A 27,051-nucleotide genomic window follows, 5' to 3' on the forward strand; every position below is an offset into this window, starting at 1 on the left:
AAGTATAAACCATGCATTTAACATACTAAAGTTTGCAAAACCAGTCAACTTATCTCCTAGGGTCGTTTTCTAAACATTTTTTCTTGTGTGGTAGTCAAGGCTGGATGTGTTGGACACGCTCGCGCTTGGGCCAACTCGTTAGGCACCAGATGGAGCAGGGTGGTGTCAGTCCACTTACCTTACGCGGCGGCACGCTACCCCATATCGTAGGTCCGTCATTGCCTAGCCACACTCACCGCTCGTGAACCCTATGTGTTGCACCTGCCATTTGTGTGTCGTTTTAAGCAGTTGTCCACGCGTGGAGCAATGGTGTCATCCGACTCGCGCTCTACCTCACGCTTTGGCACCATCACCTATACTCAGTCTCCCTCGGGCAATGAGCCCATGGTGGTGAAGGGTGTGGCCAAGGAGCCATGAGTATGGCGCATGGACGACGCCGGTGAGAGTGCACAAGGATGGTGTGGCTAGGTTGCTAGGACCGCCGAGCCCTAGATCAACTCTAGTGGCCTCGCAAACTAACCATGACACAACTAAAAAGTTACAGCAAGATTGCAGAAACATTTGTATGACTCAAGGTAAAACTTTACATAATGGCATGCTGGTGGCCGTGGAAGTAGTGAGGGCGACGAATTTTCAAAACTCGTTGACGACATGGCGCGGCTAGCTCTCACTTAGGGTTCGTTAGCTAGGCAACTTCCATAGCTACCCACTAGTGCGAGGAATTGAACTAGGAGGCTTTGAGGTGGCCTAATTTGATAAGCAAAGACAGCTCTATTTTTAGCTCGTGTATAGTTATGGTGATACAACAAGGCCCACAATAACCTTTACCTTGGACAAAAGTCATTGAGGCTAGGCCTAAGATGTAAAGAGGTCAAGGTGAAATTATGGTTGTGACTAATTTGAGGATAGTGCAGTGGCAATTATAAATTTTGGCAAACGACAGCTGTTGCTCTCCATAGAAGCGATGGACACATAGAGCAGGCATGGAGAGTGAGTGAGAGATGCAGACACAACAAGGGCGCAGCACGACAACAACATAGCAGGACACATGCAACAACAGGGTAGCGTAGCACGTAGCGCAGCAGCGGCTGCTAGACACAACACGGGTGCAACATGGCGACGGTACAGACAACAGCGGGGCAGAGCGACATGCAGTGGTAGCACACGGTAGCTTGTCCGGCGGTGCCGCCACAGGAGGTAAGTGGGCCGTAGCTGTCGTCGCCGCTGCTTCACCCAGTGCCTGAAGAGCAAGCCCAAGCCCCAGCATGTCCAACACATCTAGTCTGGAGTGCCGCATAAGCAAAATCGCCTTGCAAAAATACCTCAGAGGTAAATTGATTGGTTTTGCCAAGTTTAATGTGTTCAATACCTGGTTTTATACTTTGAGAATTAAGTAGACACCTCTCAAAACCTTAGGTGTGATGTAGACTTTTCCTTTTTTTTCTAAATACATAACTTTTACTATGTATCCTCAGTTCTCAAAATAATACAATTATGGGATTCATGTCGGTCAAATTAGCTTAAGTTTGTTCAAGTTTATAGTAAATAGTATTAGTATTTATATATTTAAATAAATCTATTATGAAAATATATTATATAACGATCTGATTGTACTTTAGTTTGTATAAAAATGTTTTATTTCTTATATAATTTCAGTCAAAATTTAAATTGTTTGACTCGTTGAAAAATGACAATTGCATTATTTTCTAGATAGAGAGAGTACATCTAAAGATATTGTATCTAGAAAAAGACAAAATGTTTTATAGTTTGAAACAGAGGAGTAGGAGTTCTGCGCTGTAATTAACTTCTACCTCTATATCACCTAACTCATAGATTATGGGAGTAGATTTTGGTCATAAACTTTGGAAGTATAAATTTTGGTCCTAAACTTTAAGTGGTTCACCTGATATTCATATCTATTTGTTTGGCATTTAGATTTGACATGACACGTACAATCAATATCCATCATGGTGTACATGTGAATTGCAATTAGCTCCTCCTTGTCCTCATCTCCCTCGGTATCTTGATCTATCGTGCCACCAACATTACGCAATGTCCTCATGCTTGTCGGCTCCTCTCTTCCCTTCTCCTATTCCTTGCTCCCTTCCTAACTAGCATTTTGCACCACGTGATCCACCAAACACAAATACCGACAAAGTTGCATAAGTACGGGGGCTACATATCATAAGATCTTATCCTCTTATATAGTAGCACACATGTATGTGTATTGTGGCAGAATGTACATCGTGTTGTGCAATTACTTAAACAACTTGTAGGTTGGACTCCGTGTCATTGTTGCGTGCATAAAAATGTACAATATATCCTAACTCTTATGAACATGGGTCGTGAGCCCAAAAGCAGCATCCACATACATAAAATAATCTCATTTTCTACTATTGTCTACATTTGTGCGACCAGACATGTCCTTCCAATCACCACTACCATCTCTTGTTGTCATTGTCGGAGATGTGCTAGTCCATTACCTATCATTTGCCTCCTACACAAGAGAGGCCTGAAAGCCCTAGTTTGGTTTTGGATAATTGATGAAACCCTAGTACTAACCTCTATGCTAAGTGTGTGTAGACTTGATGAGGTTGGTACATGCCAAGTGATGGAGCAAGTGATAATCATGGTGATGATGGTGATGACCACAAGATGATCAAGTGCTCAACTTGGAAAAGAAGAAAGAGAAAAACAAAACCCTTTGGAGATCAAGGCAAATGTATTGCTTAGGGTTTTGGTTTTGGTGATCAAGACACCATAGAGGGTGTGATCACATTTAGGATAGATAGCCGTACTATAAAGAGGGGAATTCTTTGGCTAAGCGGTTATCAAGTGCCACTAGGTGTCATTGTTCATGTGCATGCATTTAGAACCTAGTGAGCTAACTTAACTCCTTCAAAGAAAATGATTGTGAAAATGCTAACACACGTGCACATGTTGGTTCACACGTTGTGGTGTTGGCACACTTTGAGAAGGGAGTTGAAGTTTGAAGGGTAGAGAGAAGATGGGTTCCTCTCTCCCTCCCGCCGAGCAAGCTCGGCGGGATTCGGCGCTTTTCGAGGAAATGAAGTGCATATTTTCTATTGCGCCGGTGGGAAATTTGGAGAAGTCGCGGGAGTGTTTTTCGCCGAGAAACACTCACCGGACGCTGGCTTCTGGAGCACCGGACGCTGCGTCCGAGCGTCCGGTGTGCAGGTTGCCTGGCCCAGCTAGGGTAAGGCACCGGACGATAGGCACCGGACGCTGGCTTGAGCGTCCGGTGGTGCGTGTCCGGTGTGCGGGTGTTTTGCGACCCTCTCTGCGCATGGGTCCGGTGTGCACCGGACGCTAAGGGTGCGTCCGGTGGCTTGCGTCCGGTGACCCTGCGAGTTTGCGGAGCTCTCTGCGCATGAGTCCGGTGTGCACCGGACGCGTCCGGTGCCAACCTGCTCAGCGTCCGGTGCTCTGCAGGTTACCGTTAGACTCTGACACGCGGCTGATGTTAGAGCACCGGATGCTGGTGTTGAGCGTCCGGTGCCCCTTTAAGAGCGTCCGGTGACCCCGTATTTCGCCCAGTGAAAGAGCCAACGACTCTATTTGCTTGAGGGGCTATAAATACGTGTTTGGCCGGCTTAGGGCTCACACTCTTGGCATTCTAACATACTTAACATCCTTGTGAGCCTAAGCAAACACCTCCCACTCATCTCCTTCATAGATTAAACATCTTTGTGAGATTGGGAGTGATTCCAAGTGCATTTGCTTGAGTGATTGCATCTAGTGGCACTTGGGGATCGTTCTAGCTGCGGTTTTCTTGTTACTCTTGGTGGTTGCCGCCATCTAGACGGCTTGGAGCAGCGGAGGAGCTTTGGCACGAGTTGGTGATTGTTCGTGGCCATCTCCCGGTGATTGTGAGGGGTCTTGTACCTTCCCCGGCGGAGAGCCGAAAGGTAACTCTAGTGGATTGCTCGTGTCATTGAGCTACCTCACTTGTGGGTAGGTTCTTGTGGTGTCCTAGTGAGGACGAGGTTCGTGCTACACCTCTTAGCCACCGAACCACCAAGTGTTGGTCGACACAACGGGGACGTAGCGTGCCGGCAAGCACGTGAACCTCGAGAGAAAAATCGGTGTCTCAATTGTGTTTGATTGGCATTCTCCCGGTGCTTGATTGTTTATATTGGTGATTGGTTCATCCCCTACACGGCGGTATAAATATCTCATCTTATCTTTACTTACCGCAAACTAGTGTAATTACTTTAGTTGCTTACTTTGACTTGTGTAGCTTAGTTCTCTAGTGTAACTTGTAGAGACTTAGTTCTTGTGTGCATAGAGATCTTAGCAACTAGAATTGTTTGGTAGGTGGCTTGCAAACACCCCTTTAGAGCTAGAGCAAAAAGCTTCGCTTTGTTATTTACTAACCTTTTGCTCTAGTGAGTTTGTAGAATTTTTAAATAGGCTATTCACCCCCCTCTAGCCATATTAGGACCTTTCAAGACCGCTAGAGCTCCTCGACATCATCTCCTTGTTGCGCATGATAGGGACAACTGTCGTTGCCACCTTCATGCTTGATACTCGACGGCCTAGATAGGGCTACAAGACATCGAAGCATTCTTCATCCTCTTGAGGATACCCTTTGGCTATAGTCACTTCTTTCTACTTGCAACGGGAAAAGAAAACAAAGTTTGTTTATTTGTTAATGTCGTATCATAAATTTAAGGTTCAGACTTATGTTTTTCTAGCTAATAAGGTCAAACTCTAATATGCATAAGAACGACCCTAAAAGTGCCATTTAGGACTTGTGGTCGATAAAGACACTCACTTCAAATGTTCTGAGAGCTTAGCAACCTTGAAATATATCAAATGGGCTAAAAATAACAAAATAGCAAGATGTGCAATTAACATTTATTTATAGTTATCTACTTACACAAGCAAAGCACGCATGGAAACATAAATAAGGCACAACATAATTTCCTTAGTAACTCGCATCTAGCCATGATCGAAATGTTATCGTTTATATGGAGCATTATTAATGAGCTATTTTTATCTTTTATGTTCCCGAACATAGTTGGCCTAATTATTGTAGCACTTTTGTAACATGGTTCGGTTATTATATCACTTTTGTTTGTATTTAATAATTATTGTTCAACCATGAATTAACGAGGCTCAAAAGATTCATCTCGTAAATTACAGATAAAATGTACAATTAGTTATTTTTGTCTATATTTAATGCTACATATATACATTCAAATATTTGATGTATGGGAGATCTTGAAAATTTGTAAGAACTAAACAAGGCATTGTCTTATATCCACCGAGCCAGACTCAGAAGTGAAGCTAACTTAGGATCTGACTAGTTGGCTTCCCAATATCATTGTAGCCATGCTGGAGATGTGCAACATGCACAACTCTTATTTGATTGCTTGTGTTTATCTTAGTGGTTAGTCCCAATAATCTTACTGTTTGGGTTCTTGCCCTAGACCCTAGCGGTAACCATAACAATTTTAGTCTCCGCGCGCATGCCCCCTCTCGCGCCCTTGTAACTGTCACAATCTTAGGTTGATGGTCTACCGTAGGCACGTTCAGGAGTTAGGCCCTGTTTAGTTTTCCATCTAAAAAATTTTCATCCATTCCATCGAATCTTTGGACACATGCATGGAACATTAAATGTAGATAAAAAAAATAAACTAATTACACAGTTTGGTTGAAAATCTCGAGACGAATCTTTTAAGCCTAGTTAGCCCATGATTAGCCTTAAGTGCTACAGTAACTCGTATGTGCTAATGACAGATTAATTATGCTTAATAGATTTATCTTGCAGTTTTCCAGACGAGCTATGTAATTTATTTTTTTATTAGTTTTTAAAAACCTCTCCCAACATCCTTTCGATATATCCGATCTGACATCAAAAATTTTTCATCACCAAGAGCAAGTTGCCTTCATTTATCGCAAGCTTGCTTCTTCATATCGTCGTAGAACCTGTTCTATTGCCTTGTGTGTAGACTGTGCACGCTTTTGTATGATTAGGGAGTCGAGGTCGCCTTTAAGCTTGTTGTATTCCGCTTCTCTCATTTCTTAGCTGTTTATGTTTTTTTCTTCCTTTGTGCATTTGATTTCCCTTTTTTCTGGTAAGCTCGGTGCTTGCTATTGAATGGGCAACTTTGGCGGTGTTTAGTTCTAAGATTTTCTTTTCGTCCCATCGTATCAAAATTTTAAATGTATATATTGAGTATTAAATTTAGATAAAATAAATAACTTTTGATATGAATTAGTTTATAATTAGACATTAATTATCAAATAAAATAAAAATATTACACTAACTACATCTAAAAAATTGGCCTTGTTTAGTTGCAAATTTTTTTTACAAATGGACACTGTAGCATTTTCGTTCGTATTTAACAAATATTGTCCAATCATATACTACTTGGCTCAAAATACAAACTGTGTAATTAAATTTTTTATTTATATTCAATACTCCATGCATGTGCCGTAATATTTGATGTGACGAAAAATTTTGAAAAATTTTGTAAAAGTTTTAGGAAATAAACAAGACTTTTTTCGTGAAGTACACAACGCCTTTGTACCGTTCTTCCACCTCGCGAAAAGAAAGGGTCGACGCAAAACAGGATCGTCGCGTCCCGTCTTCACTTGGAGCCAAACACGCGTGACATGAGCAGCTCCTTTTTCCGCGGAGAGAGGACCAACGGACAGCGGACACGACCGGAGACCCTCGCATGGATACACCTGGTCCACGCACCGCGCTGCTCGGCTGACACACAGTCAGTCCACACCCGGCACCGGAGCCGAGCCCCCCTACGGGGCTACTACGCCACAGTCCAGGTCATGAAACCCGGCCCCACTTGCCAGGCTGGCCTCCGCCCTGGACCATTCAGTCCATCACCCACGGGAAACAGGCGCCGTTAATGGCCGCCACAACGGTAAACGTTACCCTTGCGGAGGAGAAAGAAAAATAGCAGCAGCGCCCGGATCCCCTCTCCTTCCTCCAGATCACACCACCGTCGCCTCCGCCTGCAAATCCATTCCTAGACTCGAGTTTTTGCTGCGAGCGAGCTCGGGTTGGGGCTCAGGTCTCTAGGGTTTCGCCTCCCCGCTCCTGGTGCCCATCGCCTTGGACCTTGGCCTGTCGGGTTAGGGTTGGGTCGCGGCTGCGAGGGTCGTGGGTCGGGGGGTGCGGCCGATGCGGCGATCGCCGGCGATCGGGAGGCTGTAGCGGCGGCGGGGCAGGGGATCTCCTGGGTGGATTCTCCGGCGATGGCCCAAGAGGCACTATCCGTCATCCCGAGCGCCGTGCTTCGGAACCTATCCGACAAGCTCTACGAGAAGCGGAAGAACGCCGCGCTCGAGGTGAGGGATTCGATTCCTCGCGGGCTTTGGTTTTAGACCAATCGGCAGGGATTTGAGATGGATTTTTTTTTTGGTTGCTGTGGCCTTTGTACAGATTGAGGGAATTGTGAAGCAGCTTGCAACGGCTGGGGAGCATGAGAAGATATCAGCGGTTATCTTGCTGCTCACCCATGATTACACATACTCGCCACAAGCCAACCATCGGAAGGTTTGCTTACTGCCCGTATTTCATGTCTCTGTTCTTATGAGGTCAGATTTGTTGAGTTTTGTGTCATTTTAATGTTAGCAGGGTGGGTTGATTGGCCTTGCAGCAGTTACTGTTGGACTCACCAGTGAGGCAGCTCAGCATCTCGAGGTTTGCTAGTGCAAGCGTTAGCTCTTAACTTCTATTTGGTGTATTCATATTCAACTTTATGCAGTGTCATCCCATATGGGGGTGAATCCTTGTGGCTCTTAAAGGAAATCATATGGCCATCTGCCTTAAAACCTGCATGCATAATCTGTAAATGGCAAGTTGGCAATGACGGGGCTGAATCTGCCAACGGCAACTTGCCTTATTGAGCTTCACGCCACTGGATCATGCAATGCTCTATTGGTGTACTACATGCTGAACTTATCTATTAGTCAATGATTTCAAATGACTTCATTTCTTCTGGTCTCAAGTACTTTAGATTTCCATTTGTGTTTATTGAGTTAGAGCTCAAGTATGATTTGATGAATTGTGTATAGTCCTTTCCCTCAGTGCTGAAGGACATTATGCTTACTGATTCACCATGAAATAGTTATCCCACGGTTTGCAAATACTTGGAGTTTTGGAGAACGACATGGTCTCCAAAACATAGCTTTGACAATTGTTTTTTATTAGAATATAAATGAAAAGCCAACATATTCATTCTTTTATGAAAGTGCTTTTCAAGACAAATCTATGCATATGATCATCAAATTTCTAAAACTAAACGCATTAAAAGTTTCTTGTAGTCAAAGCTTTAAAAGTTTGACTTAAACTTTGTCAAAAATGTCAATTATTTGCGAACCAGAGGTATTAACTTCTATGAGTTGTAGTTATGGCCTCCCACTTTCAGCCACTTCTTTTCTGGCACTCTTTTAAGTTTTAACAGATTGCATTTGATGATTGGAAAATGATTCTGTACGGTGTTATTCATACATTAATCTCGTAGGATTTTATGGAGTTGTATTGAAGAAAGATCAATGAGGGAGATTGCAGGGTTCTACAGAATATTTTTCATTGATATGGTTAGATCTTGGGAATGGAGATAAATTTATTAGATGGCATTGTGTCTCATGTTGAAATCATATAGTTATAGTCATTAGTTTAATACAAAGCTTCTGTTACATATATACAAATAAACTGTTATTTGTGCCACTTACATGTCTACTCAGCAGAGAAGCTCTGTTAACATGAATTATGTTTAATGCCTACATTATATTTTCTGTGCTATTACTCTGTCTTGCCAATTCGACTGTACAATAAACTCTGTCACTTGTGCTTCCAGCAAATTGTGCCTCCTGTGCTTAATTCCTTCCTGGACCAAGATAGCAGAGTGCGTTACTATGCTTGTGAAGCACTATACAACATAGCAAAGGTAAGCATTTAGTTCAGTTATGGAACATTTATTGTCTGTTTGCTTCAAACTAATTGAATTTCTGTCTTTAGGTTGTCAGAGGGGATTTCATCATCTACTTCAACAAAATTTTTGATGCTTTATGCAAGCTTTCTGCAGATTCCGATGCTAATGTTCAAAGTGCAGCTCACCTTCTTGATAGGCTTGTCAAGGTAAAATCGCCTGGACTGTACTCATATATCTACAACTTGTCCCTTGTTTCTCTTCTTAATTATCTCTGATAAGATAATTATTTACCCACCAGGATATCGTAACTGAGAGTGATCAGTTCAGGTATGCTGTGTATGGCCTTTTCCTTATTAGTGCCTTGCTTGTTTTTATGTCAGTGATGATTTCTGATTGGCCCCATATCTTGCTTTTGCTCTTTAGCATAGAAGAATTCATACCGCTCTTGAGAGAGCGCATGAATGTGTTGAATCCTTATGTAAGACAATTTCTGGTGGGGTGGATAACAGTGTTAGACAGTGTTCCTGATATTGACATGCTTGGTTTCCTTCCTGATTTTCTCGATGGTAATCCTCCCTTGTCTCCAAGTGGATTACTTTTATACTTTTATTGACTGCTCAACAACCTTTCTATCACTACCCCTGCAGGTTTATTCAATATGCTGAGTGATTCCAGTCATGAGATAAGGCAGCAAGCTGATGCAGCACTTTCTGAGTTTCTGCAGGAGATAAAGAACTCACCAGTAAGGCTGCTCTATATCGCTATCAGTCTGTTAACAGCTTAGACGTAAAAGACATTGTGGGATGCCTATTCCTTCAGTTATCCTTTTATTTTTTTGTATAAACTCTTAATGGTTGTCTTCGTTTTTTATGCTTTCAATGCTGATTATCATAACTTAAATGAACAGAATGTAGATTATGGTCGTATGGCTGAAATACTCGTTCGGAGAGCCGGCTCTACTGATGAATTCACTCGGTTGACGTCTATCACATGGGTAATTTGTCTTTCATGTTTTTTCTGTGATCTTAAAACCTAGAATCTAGACTGCAGAAGCTGTTTTAGTATTTGTAAGAATGCCTTGGCTTATGGCTTATTCTTTAAAGTGCAGATCAACGAGTTTGTGAAGCTTGGTGGGGAACAACTTGTTCCTTACTATGCAGATATATTGGGCGCTATCTTACCGTGCATATCTGACGAGGAGGAGAAAATCCGAGTGGTACTTTCCCGTCTTATGCTTTTCATTCATATAATTACTGCAAATGTAAACTGTGTGGTGTGTGCCTGTTGAGGACTAGCATTTACTTTAGTTACTGACGTCTTTGTTTGCAAGGTTGCACGCGAAACAAATGAGGAACTCCGTGCTATAAAAGCTGATCCAGCTGAGGGATTTGATATCGGAGCAATTCTTTCAATCGCAAAAAGGTTCTCTAAGTACCTTGGAAATGAAATTATGTAGAACTGTTAGGCATCTATCTGTGTGGTAATTTGAGTTGTTTATGCTCTGCCTGTGCTGGTAATTTGCAAACTGTTAGGCATCAATGCCTGTGCTGGTAATTTGATAATTATATCAACATGACATTTGTGACAAGGCATTGACCTTTTGTCCTTTCTTTTCAGAGAATTGAACAGTGAACATGAGGCCACTCGAATTGAAGCATTGCATTGGTTCTTCACTTTGCTGGATCGATATCGTTCTGAGGTACTAAAAGACCAATGTTTTTTGGACTGCATTTTGATAAATCTCAACAACTACCCTCAATAAGTACCTGCATGTTTTTAATCTTTTACATTGCTATATGTTTTTATTTTGTCAACTTAGAGTTGGACATGTGACAGTTGCAATTCATTTTGACAACACAAGTCCTTTTGGACCTGGTTTATTTACATATTTTCTGGAACAGTTCTTGGCGTACCTGAACGATATTTTTGATCCACTCCTAAATGCACTTTCTGATCCTTCGGACGCGGTGAGTTTTTTTTGAAAAGCCTTCCAAACTGCTCTGCTTGTTTCTATAATTTGAAACTACATCATGTTGTGGGCTATGATTAGATGATATTATATTGTGCTATTTGTATGCGGTGAGTTATAGAGTTCTAGTTTAGCATCATTTCATAGTTCAAGCAAGGTTTGGATCTATTTGGAGGGCCCAAGTTTCTATGGTGTGGGCCTGGCAATGTAGCACCACACCCCATGGAGTAATAATCTTAGATATACTATATAAGTGTTTAAGTTAGTTAAGAACTTAAGATGTGATTTGGTCTGGTGAGACATTATCTGTTTAGTGATTTGTTAATTTCTTTAGAAGGGGACCCATCAGCCCATGGGCTACGACTATGAAGGAAGCTGTGAGCACTAGAGTTGAGGCAGTCAAGAAAAAAAATACTACAACCCTTCGGCAGCTGTACAGAGCTCCAGGTTTTCTTGGAGCCTGGAGGGCATTTCCACCATCAGGCTCCACCGGTCTTGGAGGGCAGGCTCTGAGTAGCTTGTCTCCACTCAACTTATCCTCCTCAATGGGGAGTAGGAGTATGCAGCTGCCAGTTATCTTAACCATATCACAAGCCAAATTTGTTTAGTCACTGATTTGAATATTATTCCAATTGTTGTGCTGTTGGCTAGGATAGATCCACTATGTTGTCCAAGGTTGAAAATCTGGAGTTCTTTGGCAAACCTAAACTGGATGATATTTATTTTTACCTTGAATGTGGTATCTGTAGGCGCAACCACGGCAGACTACTTACTGCTGTCGAGTAGCTGTATAGGTTTAGCCGCCATTGATACATTTTGCTAATGAACTGTGAGCATGGCGGTTGTTTGTCACAGCATTTTTACTTGTGCAGGTTGTCCTATTAGTATTGGAAGTTCATGCACGTATAGCTGAAGAGTCTCACCACTTCCATCATCTTGTATCCTACCTAATCCGCACCTTCCACAACAACCATTTTCTACTGGAGAAGTATGTAAAATTTTGATATCTAAAGTTGACTCTGCTTTTTAATCATATATCTCTTGGTTTTATTAGGATATATGATTCAGTATTTGGTGAACATATTAGAAAATAATGGTTTGAGGTGCTTCTACAGGCGTGGTGCTTTGATTGTCCGCCGGCTCTGTGTTCTTTTGGGTGCTGAAAAAGTATATCGGGAGTTCTCCACTATTCTTGAGAGTGAGGCTAACCTTGATTTTGCATCTGTCATGGTTCAGGTATGTCCTCTAACTCTACAACATTCTTCTACTGCCAAAATGTGATTGTGAAATTTGTGCATTATTTTTTAACTACCTGCAGGCTTTGAATTTGATTTTGCTCACATCAACTGAACTTGGTGAGCTCCGCTCTGTTCTTAAGAAGTCGTTAGTGGATTCCTGTGGCAAGGATTTGTTTCAGTCTTTATATGCTTCGTGGCGCCACTCTCCGATGGCTACGATAAGTTTGTGTTTACTTGCTCAGGTGATGATTCATTTTGAATGTGTGTTGCCTACTAGTATTCTATTGGCTGATCTTTGGATGTTCTTTCTATATGTGTGTAGGCATACAGTCACGCAAGCTGTGTTATTCAGTCACTGGGAGAAGAAGACATAAATGTGAAATTTTTGGTTCAGTTAGATAAATTGATCCGTCTCTTAGAGACTCCAGTATTTGCTTACTTGCGTTTACAGGTAAGTTGTTCTGATAATCTGTTCCTGCAAATTTACCTTTCTGTTTCTCAGGCACATTTGAATTCTGAATCTTGGGGATTTCTAATTGGCTATTTTAATTTGATTTCTAGTTCCACATGATCCGTGGCATGATAAGTCTGGACCAATCTTTGTTTCATGCTGTTCAGCAGTTCATATGTAGTTTGGGTACATTTACTGTATGCTCGCTGTCCTTCTGATACAATGTTCTCAGACTATTTGCTATTCCCTAATGATTCCACATCCAATTTGGATGCTGTAAAACCAACATGTTGGGGTTTATGTGGTGCAACATGTTATGAAAACTGTGATGACTTGTACAGAGATTTAGTTGTTACATCTTACTAATCATTTTGGCTTGGGAATTCCATAACATGCTCTTAAAAACTTGCAGCTTCTCGAGCCTGGAAAACACACGTGGCTTCTGAAAACTCTTTATGGTCTCCTGATGCTGTTGCCTCAGGTATGTTCAATGTCTCATCTGTTGCAGTTTCTGCACTTTTCTTTGGTTAACGTCTAATGAATGTTTGGGTAACATGCACTAGACAAAAAGCTCGTGCTGCATGCTCCACACCTGTAACAATTTAGCTTCTTGCACAGTTTCTAGAATAGTTTTCATCCAGTTCATAAGCAAAGCATCAGATATTGTAATCTTAAATTAAGACATGTATCTCATGAATTCATTTTGCCTTTCGAAGATATTATTTTCATTTTGGGTTGGAAACTTGGGATTAATCAACTAGTCTTCACTGTTTCATCCCTACTTCCACTAAGAATATCTGTTTCCCAAAAAAATGGTTGGTTTTCTAGTATAAGAGCATCTCCAAGAGATCTTCATATTTTGTTCCCCAAAATATGGTGTTTGCCAACTCCTAAATTAGTATGTGGAGGAAAAAAAAGAAGTCATCTCCAAGAGTTTTCTATATTTCTATGCTAAAAAGTTTTTTCCTCGGCACCTTTTCCTACGACTCGGTCTCATGTTTTGTATCAGGAACCTTGAATTTGTTTCTGTACGTGTTTAAGCCCTTCCACTAGATCTTTCTCTCTTGCGTTTTTCTCACTTGGAACCCTGTCTTTCTTCCTGCTTATTAGATGGGCCGGGAAACTCCGGATACGCGCTCCTAGGCCGTGTGCATATATGTGTGCTCGGGATGAATTTTTGCGAGGTTGGGAAAGATGGGGAGGGAAGATGCCAAACAATTGGAGAGGTTTTTTTTTCTTATTTTGCCAAAAAATTAAGGATGGGAAAGCCAGATGGCAAACTGTTGGAGATGCTGTAAGGGCTGTTTGATACTTTATTATCTATTAGTTAGGCATGCTGTTACTTAGATTATTTATATCCATAATTGTCAGGAGCCTCCTCTATAAGGTGGTCTATAAGGAGGCTTATTGTAATTGTACTGTTGCAGTAGCTTTGCTATGTACTCCCTCCGGTCCATTTTATCTGGCGCAGGTTAGAATGACACGGTCTTCTAGATTACATTTTGACCATTCATTTACTTTATATTATATTATTTATGCTTATAAACTTATAATCATTGGATAGTATAATTCTTTACAAATCTAATTATATAAAATTTGTGTTATAATAGTTAATAATTATTAGTCTAATTAATGGTCAAAGTTTTAAAAGTTTGAATCTTGATATACGTGTGCGCCAGATAAAATGGACCAGAGGGAGTAAAAAGTTATCTCCATGGTCCTCATATTGCACTTGCTTCTTCATCTCCATCTTTTTGTGCTTTTCTACTGCTGTATTCCATTTGTATGTGGAATGTGGTCTTTCATATATCTTCTTTTTTTGTTAGAATGAGTTGAACTGTAGCTCAGTGTTCCTCCTATGAGGTCAAATTTCTAACCACATTCTGTCGGGAGAGATTACACATCGTGGGGTTTATATGTTTATGCAGCAAAGTGCGGCCTTCAAGATCTTGAGGACTCGACTGAAGACTGTGCCATTCAGTGAAAATCTTAAGCGCACATCTTCAGCAAATCCATACTCTCAGATTCTGCAAGTGACAGAAGATGGCAATAGAAACCAAGACACACAGAACTATAGTGCAATCAATTTCCCATTCCTTCTCCAGCAATTTGAGAACATGCAGCTGCAGCACCGTAACCATTTGAAGGATCAGCTGCAATCCCGCAAATCTGCTTCAGCTCTAACATTATCTCAGGTTTTTTTGCTTTTGCTCACATATTTGATTATGCTATTATATCTGATTTGAGTTGTCGTTGCTGCCACAGAAGAAACAGTTGTTGAAATTGTCAGTTGTGTGCTCCTGTTCCACATATGTGCAAAAGTATTTAGTTTTCCTAATCTTACCTCCCAAGTATGAATTGGACTATCTTATGTAGTTTCATTTCTGCTCTAAGGTGGGGTCTGCCTGAATTTGCCACCTTTATGAATACTGTAGCTTTGCATAATAGTGTGTTCTTTTAAGGTTTCGCCTCTGAAGCTCTGATCTACTGTTGGAAGTTTTGGCTAAAGCTGCTTTCAGCTGGAAAATAGATTTGCTGGCTGAAAAACTCTAGAGAAGTAACCTGTCACCACCAGAAGTCCATTTATTCTTTGGTAGCAGACCTCTTGTTCTAGCGCTGCTAGCTTTCTTCAACAATATGACAGGAGCTTTGTTGAACAATGTTTCATTGATGTAAAGATGCTTATCGCCTAAGCAGAAGACTAATATCTATCTTTCAATATACAGGAGATACAAAGATACGAAGAAGCACATTCCTCTTCGCTATCAGAGATTAACAGGCCCCCTTCAAGAACATCCAAAGGCATTTTATGATGCATTTGGTTCTTGCGATGTATGATATATTTGCCGGAAGCATCATCACAAATATGTTGGGGCTTTGGTTAGTCTCCTTGATTTTTTCAAAGGAGGTTGCATAGGGTACATAGAGTGTAATCTTTTTTGTTTCGTTCCTAGATTTTGTCAAGAGATGGCAATTATTTGTTGGAGAAAGCTCGTTTCCGCCCTCTAGCCATTCTTTTCTTAGCCGTTTCACTGCTCATCTGGTTTCTGTAATTTTTCAATTGAAGGCCAAATGAGCAAAGTAGTACTTGGAGATATGCTACTACTGTTCTGCTTATCGATCTCCAATAAATTAGCGTCGCAATGTAAATTCCTGTTGTTGGCTCTTATGATATATATTTATTATATGCTATATATGCCTTATCTTTATCCCATTTTTATATTATCATGATGAAATTGGTGCATTTAAATTTGCGTTTCGAATCTGGTCTCTGGTGTACCATCCCACCGTACCATCTATCATGGTAGTCTGGTGTGCCATGTCGCGTCAAATTTAATTCATTGGCTCCGGTTTCCATTTTTTAGACAGAAAGTAGCATGCACTTGTTTCCCTGTAAACTGAATGATTTCGATACTGAGATGACCGTGGTTTACTTGATTTTTAGACAGAAAGGAGCATCTATTTTAGGTTAATTCCAGCGTAGCACTCCATCTCACATTTCGGGTTGCCAGGAAGCTGAGAACGACTGGAACTTCTGTTTGGATCTTGATTAAAAAAAGTGTCATCCACGTGAAGTAAAATAAATAAAGCTAACTGAAATGTTTCTCTTGTGTCGTTGGATGCATCTTTTGGGCATTTCCTATGCCAAATAAGAGCCATGCCAGGTACGTGAGCACTGGAATTCACCTAACATACATTTGTTTCTTGCCAGCCGCAACTTGGGCTGGCCGAGCAGCTTGCTGCGGTGACAACTAGTGCCGCCGGTTCTCACTTTTCATGGAATAGATCCAGGCATCCAGAGTATATATTCTGAGGACAATTTATCCATTAGTTCAACAAGATGATCTGCAATGACCGACGCTCATTCATCGACAAGGCATATTTCTATCTCGCAATCGTATCCAACGAACATGCACTGCCAAATCTGATGATTCTTGCTCAGGTTCCTTGGATGCCGTCCAAGTCCGACGAAAGTAAAAGCGAGGATGACATTTCTTTGGTTACCCAGTACCCACACACTACCACCACTCCTATCTCGACGCCACAATCACCCCTCAAAATTCTGCAGACGAGCGAATCTGATTGTGTATGCTAGAAGATGCAAAGATGCTTGCTGCCATTACCAAGGGGACTGACCGGCTGGTGGCAGTGTGTCCACGTGACTTCATCATGGTTTGCCATCGCAGTGGTATTGTTCCACAGGATGCAGCAGGCGTCATTGGTTTTGCTTGCGGCCCTTGCTATATACTAGATCCAGCTTACTGCTTACTGTATGTATACATAGATAATACAACCCCTACCTCAGTTTTTGAGTAGAAGTAGCAAAATGTAATTTTGAACATGGTAGTAATCAGTTTGGTTTATCATTAACAAACCTTCCCTAAATTAGCAATTCCACTTGTGATATTCTACATCTCGAGATAGTAGGCCAGGTTGGATGGAAGACGGCAAAACATTTCCTACATTTGTTTAGTTTTAGAGAGAGAGAGAGAGATGATTGCATCAGCAGTCGATTGATAGATAATCTAGGATTAGGCCCTGTTTAGATTGCTGGTAAAAATTTTTTGGGTGTCACATCGGATGTGTTGGAAGGATATCGGGAGGGGTTTTTAGAAACTAATAAAAAAACAAATTACATAGCTCGTAAGGAAACTGCAAGACAAATCTATTAAGCATAATTAATCTGTCATTAGCACATGTGGGTTACTGTAGCACTTAAGGCTAATCATGGAGTAACTAGGCTTAAAAGATTCGTCTCGCGATTTTCAACCAAACTGTATAATTAGTTTATTTTTTTATGTACATTTAATGTTCCATATATGTGTCCAAAGATTCGATGGGATGGATGAAAAAATTTTGGGTGAGAAACTAAACAGGGCCTTACAGCAGTTGAAAACACTGAAAGTTGTACGTTGCTTATTTTACATTGCACTGATGGAAATTGATTGGCAGAAAAGAGTTTTGGCTTGACCTTTCTTCTTCAAAATAAAACTTTTGCACCCAGTAAACGGACATAATGAATTGTTGACTTTAGATTCCATGGACGGCTGTACCCAGCGATGCAAGGAAGATGCAAAGATTCCTCAAAGAAAATTGGTGGCGAACTGCAACTTGAATTCTTAGACGCCAAAACAGAGAAACATAAACTAGCTGACTTGGGTCTCTTGGGGAAACAGTGTCACACACCTTGGCATGTGTTCATGACTGTTGTGAGCCCAAAGGGACATTATCTTCTGGTGATGATCTTCTCTTCAGCCTCTCAAGGGTTGGGTCATCTGAACAGACGGCAAAATTGTTGCCTTGTTGCTTGATGCACCAAAGATCACATAGGACTTCAAGTGATAGAAATACAGACAGAGCATACTGATGTCGCAGCCTACAATTCTTAAAATTTAAAGATGCTGATGCTGATTATGTGGTCTGCAAATGGGTTATCCATTTCCTCTAATGAAATACAGGCAAACTCCCGGGCGCGAAAAAAAGCAAATGGGTTATCCAGAACAGCAAAAAAGAAAAGCGGCTTGGTCGAAGATTTTTGAAAAAAAATTCGAAATCATTTAGGATGCTGGCACAATATGTTGCTTCAGAATATAAAATAGGCCTTTCAAAAGATACAGGAATATACACCAAGACCCTTTTTCTTTAAAAAAACCCCTAGATCTGAAGATCCGAAAACTATACCACCAATTCGCAGCATCCGATAATTGGAGGCATGTCAAAGGCTGATTGAAATGTGAGCAAACACTAATTTGTCAAAATGTGTCACACATCATATGACGTTAGGAGGGAATAAATAATGTAGAAGCAAAGTCAACCAATGCGGTGAATGGAAGACGTTTAAGATGCTACAACGTGCAAACAATACCGTCATTGGCTTTGATTTCTTGTTTTTAATGTTTCAACATGGCAGTTAGCAGATACTACCATCATATTGAATCAGCGAGTCCGTTTGGCTGAATAAGTTGGACAGACTGTTGGGGAACAAAAGAACATCGGTGGAGGCGAACCCACAATAACGCTTTGGTCCTGGGCTGAAGAATCTCTAAGCAGGAGCTCTACTAGTTTACACTAAAACTAGCTTTCATTGTGTCACCAAACGACAAACCAGCATTGTATACTCGTTTTTGGATTGAGGATTTGAAGCGAAGACCTCTCTAACTTGTCGGCACGAATCATCATTGGAGTTTCAGGAATGCGGCGGAACGGTGAAAATACAGCGCACACATTGTTCTTGGATGCAACGGTTCTTGTCCTTTTTAGCAAAGCAAGCTTATCGACAATGCAAATGCCAAGTAACGAGAGCTGTGATGATCCATTGAGTAACTAGATAATCAATCGACAATAGACCGTCGTTCTTTTTAGCTTTTGCCTTGCCTATGATGCAATACTAAGTACTACTCTTTTTCTTAAAAAAAAAAAAAATTATACGCGTCCTCAATTGCTACAGCCAGACAAAACAGTGACAAAGACCCGTTTTCTCTAGTCCATCCTTTTGGCCAAGGAAACAGCAGTAAAAGCATGGTTCCTTTTCCGGGTGCGCTTTTCGTTTGAGTGGTTTATAAGAACCGATAAGTTAATAATGAAAAGCAACTCCACGTTCATTGGAGCAGTTCAGACGAAGCAGGAAGTAAGGCATCCTTCACCATTGGCGTCCATTCAGGTTTAGGATAAGACGAAAAGTGGCCATACGTGCCTGCTGTTTTAGCTTCTTATATATTCCAGCACAGAACAAGTTCTTGGCTGGCTGGCCATTGGCAAACTTCGCCTTGATTTTGTATTCTTTCAGTTGCAGGAGGACATTCCTTCTGCAAAGACGCTACCCCGTCCACAGGCCACACAGGTAGAGGCAGGCGCAGCTCTCAATGAGCGAATTCCAAATTTCTGAAAATCACTGAAGCCGTTTCGATCAAACTAAATTGTCACGTGGGTCTGGTCAGATGTGCTATTTGTGATCCCTGATAGGAAATAAAAAACTGAAACTATCTCCCAAGTTGAGACGATGCCTTGCACAACTGCACTGCACAAGACATAAATGATGGACACTATCTTCTTAAACTGCCGGTATATATAGATTATATTAAGGGAACTGGAAAAGAAATCACATTTTATCTCTAAATGAAAATGATACACGCCCTGCCCTGCTTCCGTGTCCATCTGTCTTCCCCATCGCAGCCAGCTTCGCTGTATAAATAACCCTTGCGCCTCCCGGCTTCTGACCATCCATTGTGATACTTCAGACAGACACTTCTTCTTGCCTACTAAGCTCTCTTGTGTTCTTGCCTTCTGCCTGTGCTGTGACTGATGGCCAGCCTCACCGATCTCGTTAACCTCGACCTGAGTGATTGCACCGACAAGATCATTGCCGAGTACATCTGGTTGGTGGCATCCTTCTGCTCTTGCTCTGATTTTCATTTCAGAATCGCCTTTGCATTCAGAACACAATCCTTGCAAGTTTCATCTGATCGTCGGTCGTCACCTGAAATTTGCAGCATCTGCACCTTTTTGTTTTTCTTCTGTGTACTCGTAGTTACCAGCGCAGTATGTTCTGAATTCTACTATGCCAGCTCGAAAGTCTTTTGTGCAAGTTTGGCCCCTTTCTGATGTCGCCTCTTCTGTGCAGGATTGGAGGATCCGGCATAGACCTCAGGAGCAAAGCAAGGGTGTGTAGTCTTGTTCACGTCGTTTCTTTCTAAACCATGTCGTTTCCTAGCATGAAATACTTTATTTCTGACCATGCTGTTGTTGGAGCAGACGGTGAAAGGCCCCATCACCGATCCGAGCCAGCTGCCAAAATGGAACTACGACGGCTCCAGCACCGGGCAGGCTCCCGGAGAGGACAGCGAAGTCATCCTCTAGTATGATCCTCATCTCCTTGCTTCGTTCATCTTTTTAACTTGCATGGCACCTTGTTCATTGTAGCTTATGTGGTTGCGCCTTTTTTTTTCACTCTGAAGCCCTCAAGCCATTTTCAAGGACCCGTTCAGGAAGGGCGACAACATCCTTGTAAGCCTTTGCGTACCTTCTCGTTTTACATTTCTCTTACAATTCATAAAAGCGGTCAAAAAGTTTTTTTTTTAAAAAAAAATAAAGAAGATGAGGAAGGAAAAGAGGGACCAAAAGGCCAACCTTGCTCTGGGATCATATGATTTTTTTTTCTATGTTTGTTTTTCTACTACTTACTCTGGGATTTCTTTAAAAAAAGAAGGATAATAAAAAGACTGTTTGAGTAAAGGTAGTAGTAAATTATTTGAACCATGTGAGTAGAAGTTTTTTTTTTTGGCAAGCAAGCTATGTTGGTGGGTTTGTTATGCTTCTTATTCAGACTACTCTATCTGTATAGGTGATGTGTGACTGCTACACGCCACAAGGCGAGCCAATCCCTACTAACAAGAGGTACAATGCTGCCAAGGTTTTCAGCCACCCCGACGTTGCAGCTGAGGTGCCATGGTATGAATATTGGCTCAATTTCAGACAGTGTTTTTTCAGCCTAGAAAATATCAGCATTTTGTTGTACTGGTACACAGGAAAATGTTACAGTACTAACCAAAATAGACAAAAGATGTTATTACAGCCAATGAAGTAAATGGTTTGTTATTGTAGCACAGCAGTTTAGAAAAAAAAAAGGTTGATATAAATACAACATAATTGAACTTAGAAAGTATGTGAACAAAATGTTCAACATAAAAGTTTTGAAGGACCACCATATTTGGAAAATTCCATCTTTTTATCTACTAGTACCTTTGTATCTTATCCGGTTCCTCATCAGGACCTCTGTCTGAATTCAAACAGGTACGGTATTGAGCAGGAGTACACTCTCCTTCAGAAGGATGTGAACTGGCCCCTTGGCTGGCCTGTTGGTGGATACCCTGGTCCCCAGGCAAGAAAACTTCTATGACCCTTCAACTTTTATCTATTGCATGCAAGTTAACAAAAAAAAAGTGTTGTAAGCTTTGGGGGAAAAAACATTACCTTTTTTTTTACAAAAAAAAGAACACTTTGAACCAGTTGACACAGCGAAACTTTACTAGTATACAAAAGAGGCAATCTTGAGCTTTTGACGAGATGAGAAATCCTTTTAAAAGTACATAATGTCATGTATAACAAATTGTTCATGTTTGGAGTCCTATTTTAGCAAAAGTGATGTTAGGAATCCTATAATAGCGAAGCCATATGTTTGGAGTCCTATAATAGCAATTATCTCATACAAAAGAGGAGGGCAGAAGCATGCCTTGCAAGTATCTCAACTGTTGGGTGCATTTTCTTCCTTTTTTCCAGGGACCATACTACTGCGCTGCCGGTGCCGATAAGGCCTTTGGGCGCGATGTGGTCGACGCCCACTACAAAGCCTGCCTCTACGCCGGCATCAACATCAGCGGCATCAACGGCGAAGTCATGCCTGGCCAGGTAGTACTACAACCCCGCAAGTTACACATGCACAGTAATCGACGCGTGCTAAAACTGCTGAATTCTGAACTGGATTCCGTGTCAAACAGTGGGAGTTCCAAGTTGGCCCGTCCGTTGGGATATCTGCCGGTGACGAAATATGGGTTGCCCGCTACATTCTCGAGGTCCCTTTTTTCGCAGTATCTTCCGATAGTGCAGTGTCAAACTAGACTACTAGAGTGCTGCAGCTAACAGTGATTTTTTTGCTGACTGAGTGGTTTCAGAGGATCACTGAGATTGCCGGAATTGTTCTCTCCTTGGACCCGAAGCCAATCCAGGTAGATGAAGTTTCTTCTAATTCTGACATGATCATCACATGAGCATGCATAGCGATTACTGAATGAATGGCATTGGTGCTGCTTGTTGTTCGTGTGCACGCAGGGTGACTGGAACGGCGCCGGTGCCCACACCAACTACAGCACCAAGTCGATGAGGGAGGCCGGTGGCTACGAGGTGATCAAGAAGGCGATCGAGAAGCTGGGGAAGAGGCACACGGAGCACATCGCCGCGTACGGCGAGGGCAACGAGCGCCGCCTCACGGGCCGACACGAGACCGCCGACATCAACACCTTCAAATGGGTGGGTATACATACATATATGGTTTCTGATGCGAATAAGGCCTTGTTTGGATGTTGTCGGATTCACTTCAATCCATGTATGTTGGTGCGGATGTTGTCGGATTCACTTCAATGTATGTGTTGTGGTGTGGATTGAAGTGGAATTTAGTTCAAATTTCAATCCAATCCACCTCAATACATGTGGATTGATGTGAATCCGACTAAACAAGGCCTAAGATGCGATGTGAATGGTTTCTGATGCTGGTGTCTCTGCATCAGGGCGTGGCGAACCGCGGCGCGTCCATCCGCGTGGGCCGCGACACGGAGAGGGAGGGCAAGGGATACTTCGAGGACCGCAGGCCGGCATCCAACATGGACCCCTACGTCGTCACCGGCATGATCGCCGAGACCACCATCCTGTGGAACGGAAACTGATAAAGCCACGGTTGTTCCTCTTCTGCACAACGCTACTACGCCTGCAATGCACGCATCCGCTCTGATGTCATGTCAGTTTGGTTTTGCGATTTCGGTTCCCCGTCGTGGGGTGTCCTAAAATTTTTTACTTCGGTCTCCGGTGTACTGCTTGGAAAGTCTGAATAATGGCTGCAAATGGATTTTGCTTTCGTCATAGGGGTACCTAGCTACCTTTAGCTGTTCTTTCCTGTTTATTGGATATGTATAATGTAATGTAATACTATTACTACGTGATTTTATATGAAAAGAATCATTGTCGTTTTGTTCGCGATCACAAGTACGGTGGTTCCATTCCAATTCCATGCTGTCCACCCTTTCCATTGTCAGACGCAGCACCACTGTCACACTGTGGGATTGAAGTAGAAGCACGACACTTATCCTGGGGCCAACAAATTAAATCTGATATCCCGTCTCTGTCTTGTGAGTTGTGACCACCGAGTCACCCAAGGAATATGATATGATGCCGACGCCGTGTGGCTCTTTAATCTTCAGCCCCTTCTTCTTACCAATTGTCGATGAGACGCACACCTGCTGCCAATGTGGCGCCTTTTACCTTTACTACATGAAAGTGGTTGAAAGGAAACGGAGGGTCTTCCGGTTCCGCATCTGGGACTAGCAAATCCAGGTCTTATCCCGGGCGACGCTGGCGAAGAAATAGCAGATCGTGCAGCAATATATTGTGCAGCACCGAGCAGCAACCAGACAGCAGCTATTTTCCTTGGAAGCAACCAGACAGTATACCCATTCAGCAGCTTTGTCTCGGTCTCCTGGTATTGGGCTTCGTCCTAGCTTTCGCCAGCTCGACCCAACACACGTGATGGGTCCCGAATGGGTTTGCATGCCTCTGAAGGATCAGGCCCATTTAATAGCTATATTAGCTGCTGCCGTAAAAGAGAAAAAGCCTATTTTTCCTCTTCAACGTTTACGAAAGTCTGCTTTTTTTTTAACTTTAAAATTGGGCAAACTACCTCCTTAACTTTTTAAACCATACGTTTTACCTCCCTGGAGCTGTTTCGAAGGCGATTTTGCTACAGTGAATAGTGGTTTTGCTATAGTGACGGCGGTTTTGTCTTTTTATTTTTAAATTATTTCGGCTAAATCTATGAAAAATTATAATAAACCACAAAAAAAACATAAAATAGAAAATCCAATTTTGTTGGACTCCACATAAGTAGATCTACACCATGAACATATAATATGGTATGCTTTAGTACAAAGTTTTTGCTATAAAGGTTTTGTCTTTTTCTTTTTTATTTATTTTGGCTAAATATTAGAAAAATCATATTAACATACAGAAAAATCATAAAATATAAAATCTAATTTTGTTAGACTCCACATGAGCATATCTACACAGTAAATATATAATATGATATATATTTAAATTCTAATACAAAAACACCTAGCTTAATCCATTTGTACATCGTCACATTTTCCTCGTGACCAACTTGGGAACATGAAGTTGAAATCGCTAGTAATCGCAAATCAGCAGTTGCGGTTAATTAAGTTCAGAAAAGCTATTGCATAATTAAATTCTAATAAAAAATAAGGCTACGGACGTTCTCTTAAGAAAAGTATTTATGCATAGTAACTGTCTAACTGAAAGACACCAAATCAAAGAACAGACTGGACTCCAAGACGTCACAAACATGAGAGTGTACAAAGCAAGTTAGGCCTTGTTCAGTTCCAAAAATTTTTAGGAAATCAGAACTACTGTAGCACTTTCGTTTGTATTTGACAAATATTGTCCAATCATGGATTAACTAGACTCAAAAAATTCGTCTCGTCAATTCCGACCAAATTGTGCAATTAGTTTTTATTTTCGTCTATATTTAATACTTCATGCATACGTCTAAAAATTCGATGTGACGGAAAATCTGAAAAATTTTACAAAATTTTTTGGAACTAAACAAGGCCTTACAAAGGGTCACCTCTATACCCTGACTCAACTACTCCCGCCGTCTAAAAGAAATGATGTTTTGTGATTTGAAATTTATCCTACAAAAATATGATGTTATGAGCTTTAGACATGAGAACAAGACAGAAAGGTGTGCAGGCAATAATAATATAAGCTGGTAACACTTTAAAAAGGAAAAAAAAAACCTTTTACTTGGATTCATGGAAGCGTGGCCTACATGATGGAGATTCCAAAATGCAACACGGGACAATAACGAACAGTCAACATAACATTGCCTGGTGGTGTAGCAGCTGATCAGCTGATGGAGTTGTGAAGTTGTAATAGGAGCTCGTCAGTCTCATCTCGGCTTCACGGTCACGGGGAGCCCGTCCGCCATCCGCAGCGTTAGCGACGCAACCTGCCGGGGCCGGTACGCGCCGTCCACCGCGACGTCGAGCTCCTCCAGCAGGCACGCCACGATGGACTTCATCTGGATGTACGCAATCTCCTTGTCCAGGCACAGCCTCGGCCCCGCGTGGAAGTGGAACGCCACGAACCGGAACGGGTTGTCCGGCCGGAACGTCCCGTCGCCGGTGTTCAGCCACCGCTCCGGCCGGTACTCCTTCGCGTCGTCGCCCCAGACCGACTTCATCCGCCCCATCGCATAGGAATTGGAACGCCACGACTTCATCCCTGCCTGCACGGCAGTTCCGTCGGGCAGGACATCGTCCGTCTCCGCCCGCAGCGAGTTAATCGGCACCGGCGGGTACAGCCGCATCGACTCCGTGATGGCCGTGTGCACGTAGTGCATCTCGCGGAGCACGTCCAGGTCGAACCCGGCGACGCTATCGACGTCGCCCTGTGCACGCCGCCGGGCGCGCACAGCAGCGACCTCGTCGCGGATGCGGCGCTGCACGTCCGGCCGCGAGGACAGCAGCTAGAAGAACTAGGTGAGCGCCGCCGACGACGTGGTACCCCGCCCCGCGAGTAGCAAGCTGATCACCACGTCGCGGAGAGGCACCTCAGAGTCAGAGTAGGTCTCGTCCGGGCTCGCCAATCGCCATGAACCGCGACAGGAGGTCGTGCTTCTCAAAACCGGCACTCAGCATCTCCTCTCGGCGCGACAGGATTATGCGATCGGCGCAGTTGTGCACCATCGCGATGGACTCCCGGTGCCGCTTCTCAGAACCCACGTTCAGCGCTTTCTTGGCCTTCCAGAACTCGGGGAGCGCGTACCGGAACCGGCCCGCGCTGAAGTTCGCGGCGTCACGGAACGCATCGGCGAAGCTGCTATCCACCGCGGCGTCGCCTTCGTCCGGGAGCTGGAGCGGGTCGTGGTCGAAGGCGACGCGGCAGATATTGTCGAAGGCGAACCGCTCGAGCACGTCCTGGAGGTCAAGGGTGGCGCCGGACGCCGCGGCGCGGCGCAGCAGCGGGAGGAGGCGACCGTGCAGCTCGGCGTGCACGCAGCGCGCCACGAAGGCGCGGAGCGAGCGCGTGTTGAACTCGTGGCTGGCGACCTTCCGCTGCGCGCGCCAGGTCTCTCCGTCGGCGTTGAAGATACCCCGGCCGAGGAAGTCGTGCAGCAGCGACGAGACCCGGGGCCCCTTGCGGTAGCGTTCGAAGCTGGTGCGCTGTGCGCAGGAAGTGCTCCACGTTCGCCCGGGTTCGCGGTGATCACAGCCCGCACGCCGCCTGGCCGGCGCAGCTCGAATGTGCACGTGGTCTGGCGCTCGAGGAACTCGGTTATCCAGTCGAGCACGCGATGCCGGTTAGCCAAGAACTGTGGCAGGTGCCGGATCAGCGGGTACGGCTCCAGCCCCGGCGCGTACGTCGGCCCTGCCTGCCGCCGTTGTCTTGATCTCAAAAGCACAAACCCTTGGTCTATCGACGCCAAGTCTTGCTCAAGCTTCACCATCACACACGATTCTCTACTTCAAAGCCTTCGACTTGTCCTTCACACATGCAACCAGTCCATCGAGTCAAACTCTATCTTGATCTTCTCCACAATATTGGTCACATGACTCTATGTCATATCTCATATGCAATGAACTTCTTCATCACCACTTATTCATTTGTAGAGTAATCTCCTAT

At 43.0% G+C, this 27,051-nt stretch overlaps 2 protein-coding genes and 1 pseudogene across 4 annotated transcripts; 2 read left to right on the forward strand and 1 right to left on the reverse strand.

Moving 5' to 3' along the window:
• LOC8085276 (protein VAC14 homolog) lies at window positions 6,872-15,800 on the forward strand. 3 transcript variants are annotated; one of them, XM_021465938.1, is made up of 20 exons: window positions 6,875-7,341; window positions 7,436-7,549; window positions 7,628-7,696; window positions 8,856-8,945; window positions 9,017-9,136; window positions 9,229-9,257; window positions 9,354-9,496; window positions 9,578-9,672; window positions 9,838-9,924; window positions 10,039-10,146; window positions 10,261-10,352; window positions 10,548-10,629; window positions 10,832-10,897; window positions 11,772-11,887; window positions 12,015-12,135; window positions 12,218-12,379; window positions 12,460-12,588; window positions 13,001-13,069; window positions 14,517-14,783; window positions 15,315-15,800. In XM_021465938.1, the coding sequence occupies exons 1-20, from the start codon at window positions 7,249-7,251 to the stop codon at window positions 15,399-15,401; spliced, it is 2,139 nt and encodes a 712-aa protein (XP_021321613.1). In that variant the 5' UTR covers window positions 6,875-7,248; the 3' UTR covers window positions 15,402-15,800. The 3 variants fall into 3 exon arrangements, with proteins under 3 accessions (XP_021321620.1, XP_021321613.1, XP_002465623.1); XM_002465578.2 differs by having other exon boundaries at window positions 6,876-7,341; window positions 7,631-7,696; XM_021465945.1 differs by lacking the exons at window positions 14,517-14,783; window positions 15,315-15,800 and adding an exon at window positions 13,699-14,001 and having other exon boundaries at window positions 6,872-7,341.
• LOC8056868 (glutamine synthetase root isozyme 1) lies at window positions 19,796-23,340 on the forward strand. Its single transcript, XM_002465579.2, has 11 exons — window positions 19,796-19,964; window positions 20,210-20,249; window positions 20,341-20,444; window positions 20,544-20,592; window positions 20,930-21,036; window positions 21,379-21,466; window positions 21,865-21,993; window positions 22,083-22,157; window positions 22,257-22,310; window positions 22,414-22,611; window positions 22,869-23,340. The coding sequence occupies exons 1-11, from the start codon at window positions 19,891-19,893 to the stop codon at window positions 23,022-23,024; spliced, it is 1,074 nt and encodes a 357-aa protein (XP_002465624.1). The 5' UTR covers window positions 19,796-19,890; the 3' UTR covers window positions 23,025-23,340.
• Window positions 25,138-26,921, reverse strand: LOC8056869 (annotated as a pseudogene).

The sequence above is a fragment of the Sorghum bicolor genome, chromosome 1 (genome assembly GCF_000003195.3).
Source record: "Sorghum bicolor cultivar BTx623 chromosome 1, Sorghum_bicolor_NCBIv3, whole genome shotgun sequence".
Lineage (NCBI taxonomy): Eukaryota > Viridiplantae > Streptophyta > Magnoliopsida > Poales > Poaceae > Sorghum > Sorghum bicolor.

Excerpts from the sequence above, each read along its gene's own strand:
- LOC8085276 (XM_021465938.1), top strand. The coding sequence starts at position 7,249 with ATGGCCCAAGAGGCACTATCCGTCATCCCGAGCGCCGTGCTTCGGAAC. Across the intron at positions 10,147-10,260 it reads AGGAGGAGAAAATCCGAGTG|GTTGCACGCGAAACAAATGA; the intron begins GTACTTTCCCGT and ends TTTGTTTGCAAG. Across the intron at positions 14,784-15,314 it reads CAGCTCTAACATTATCTCAG|GAGATACAAAGATACGAAGA; the intron begins GTTTTTTTGCTT and ends TTCAATATACAG.
- LOC8056868 (XM_002465579.2), top strand. The coding sequence starts at position 19,891 with ATGGCCAGCCTCACCGATCTCGTTAACCTCGACCTGAGTGATTGCACC. Across the intron at positions 21,037-21,378 it reads GTTGCAGCTGAGGTGCCATG|GTACGGTATTGAGCAGGAGT; the intron begins GTATGAATATTG and ends GAATTCAAACAG. Across the intron at positions 21,994-22,082 it reads GCGAAGTCATGCCTGGCCAG|TGGGAGTTCCAAGTTGGCCC; the intron begins GTAGTACTACAA and ends CGTGTCAAACAG.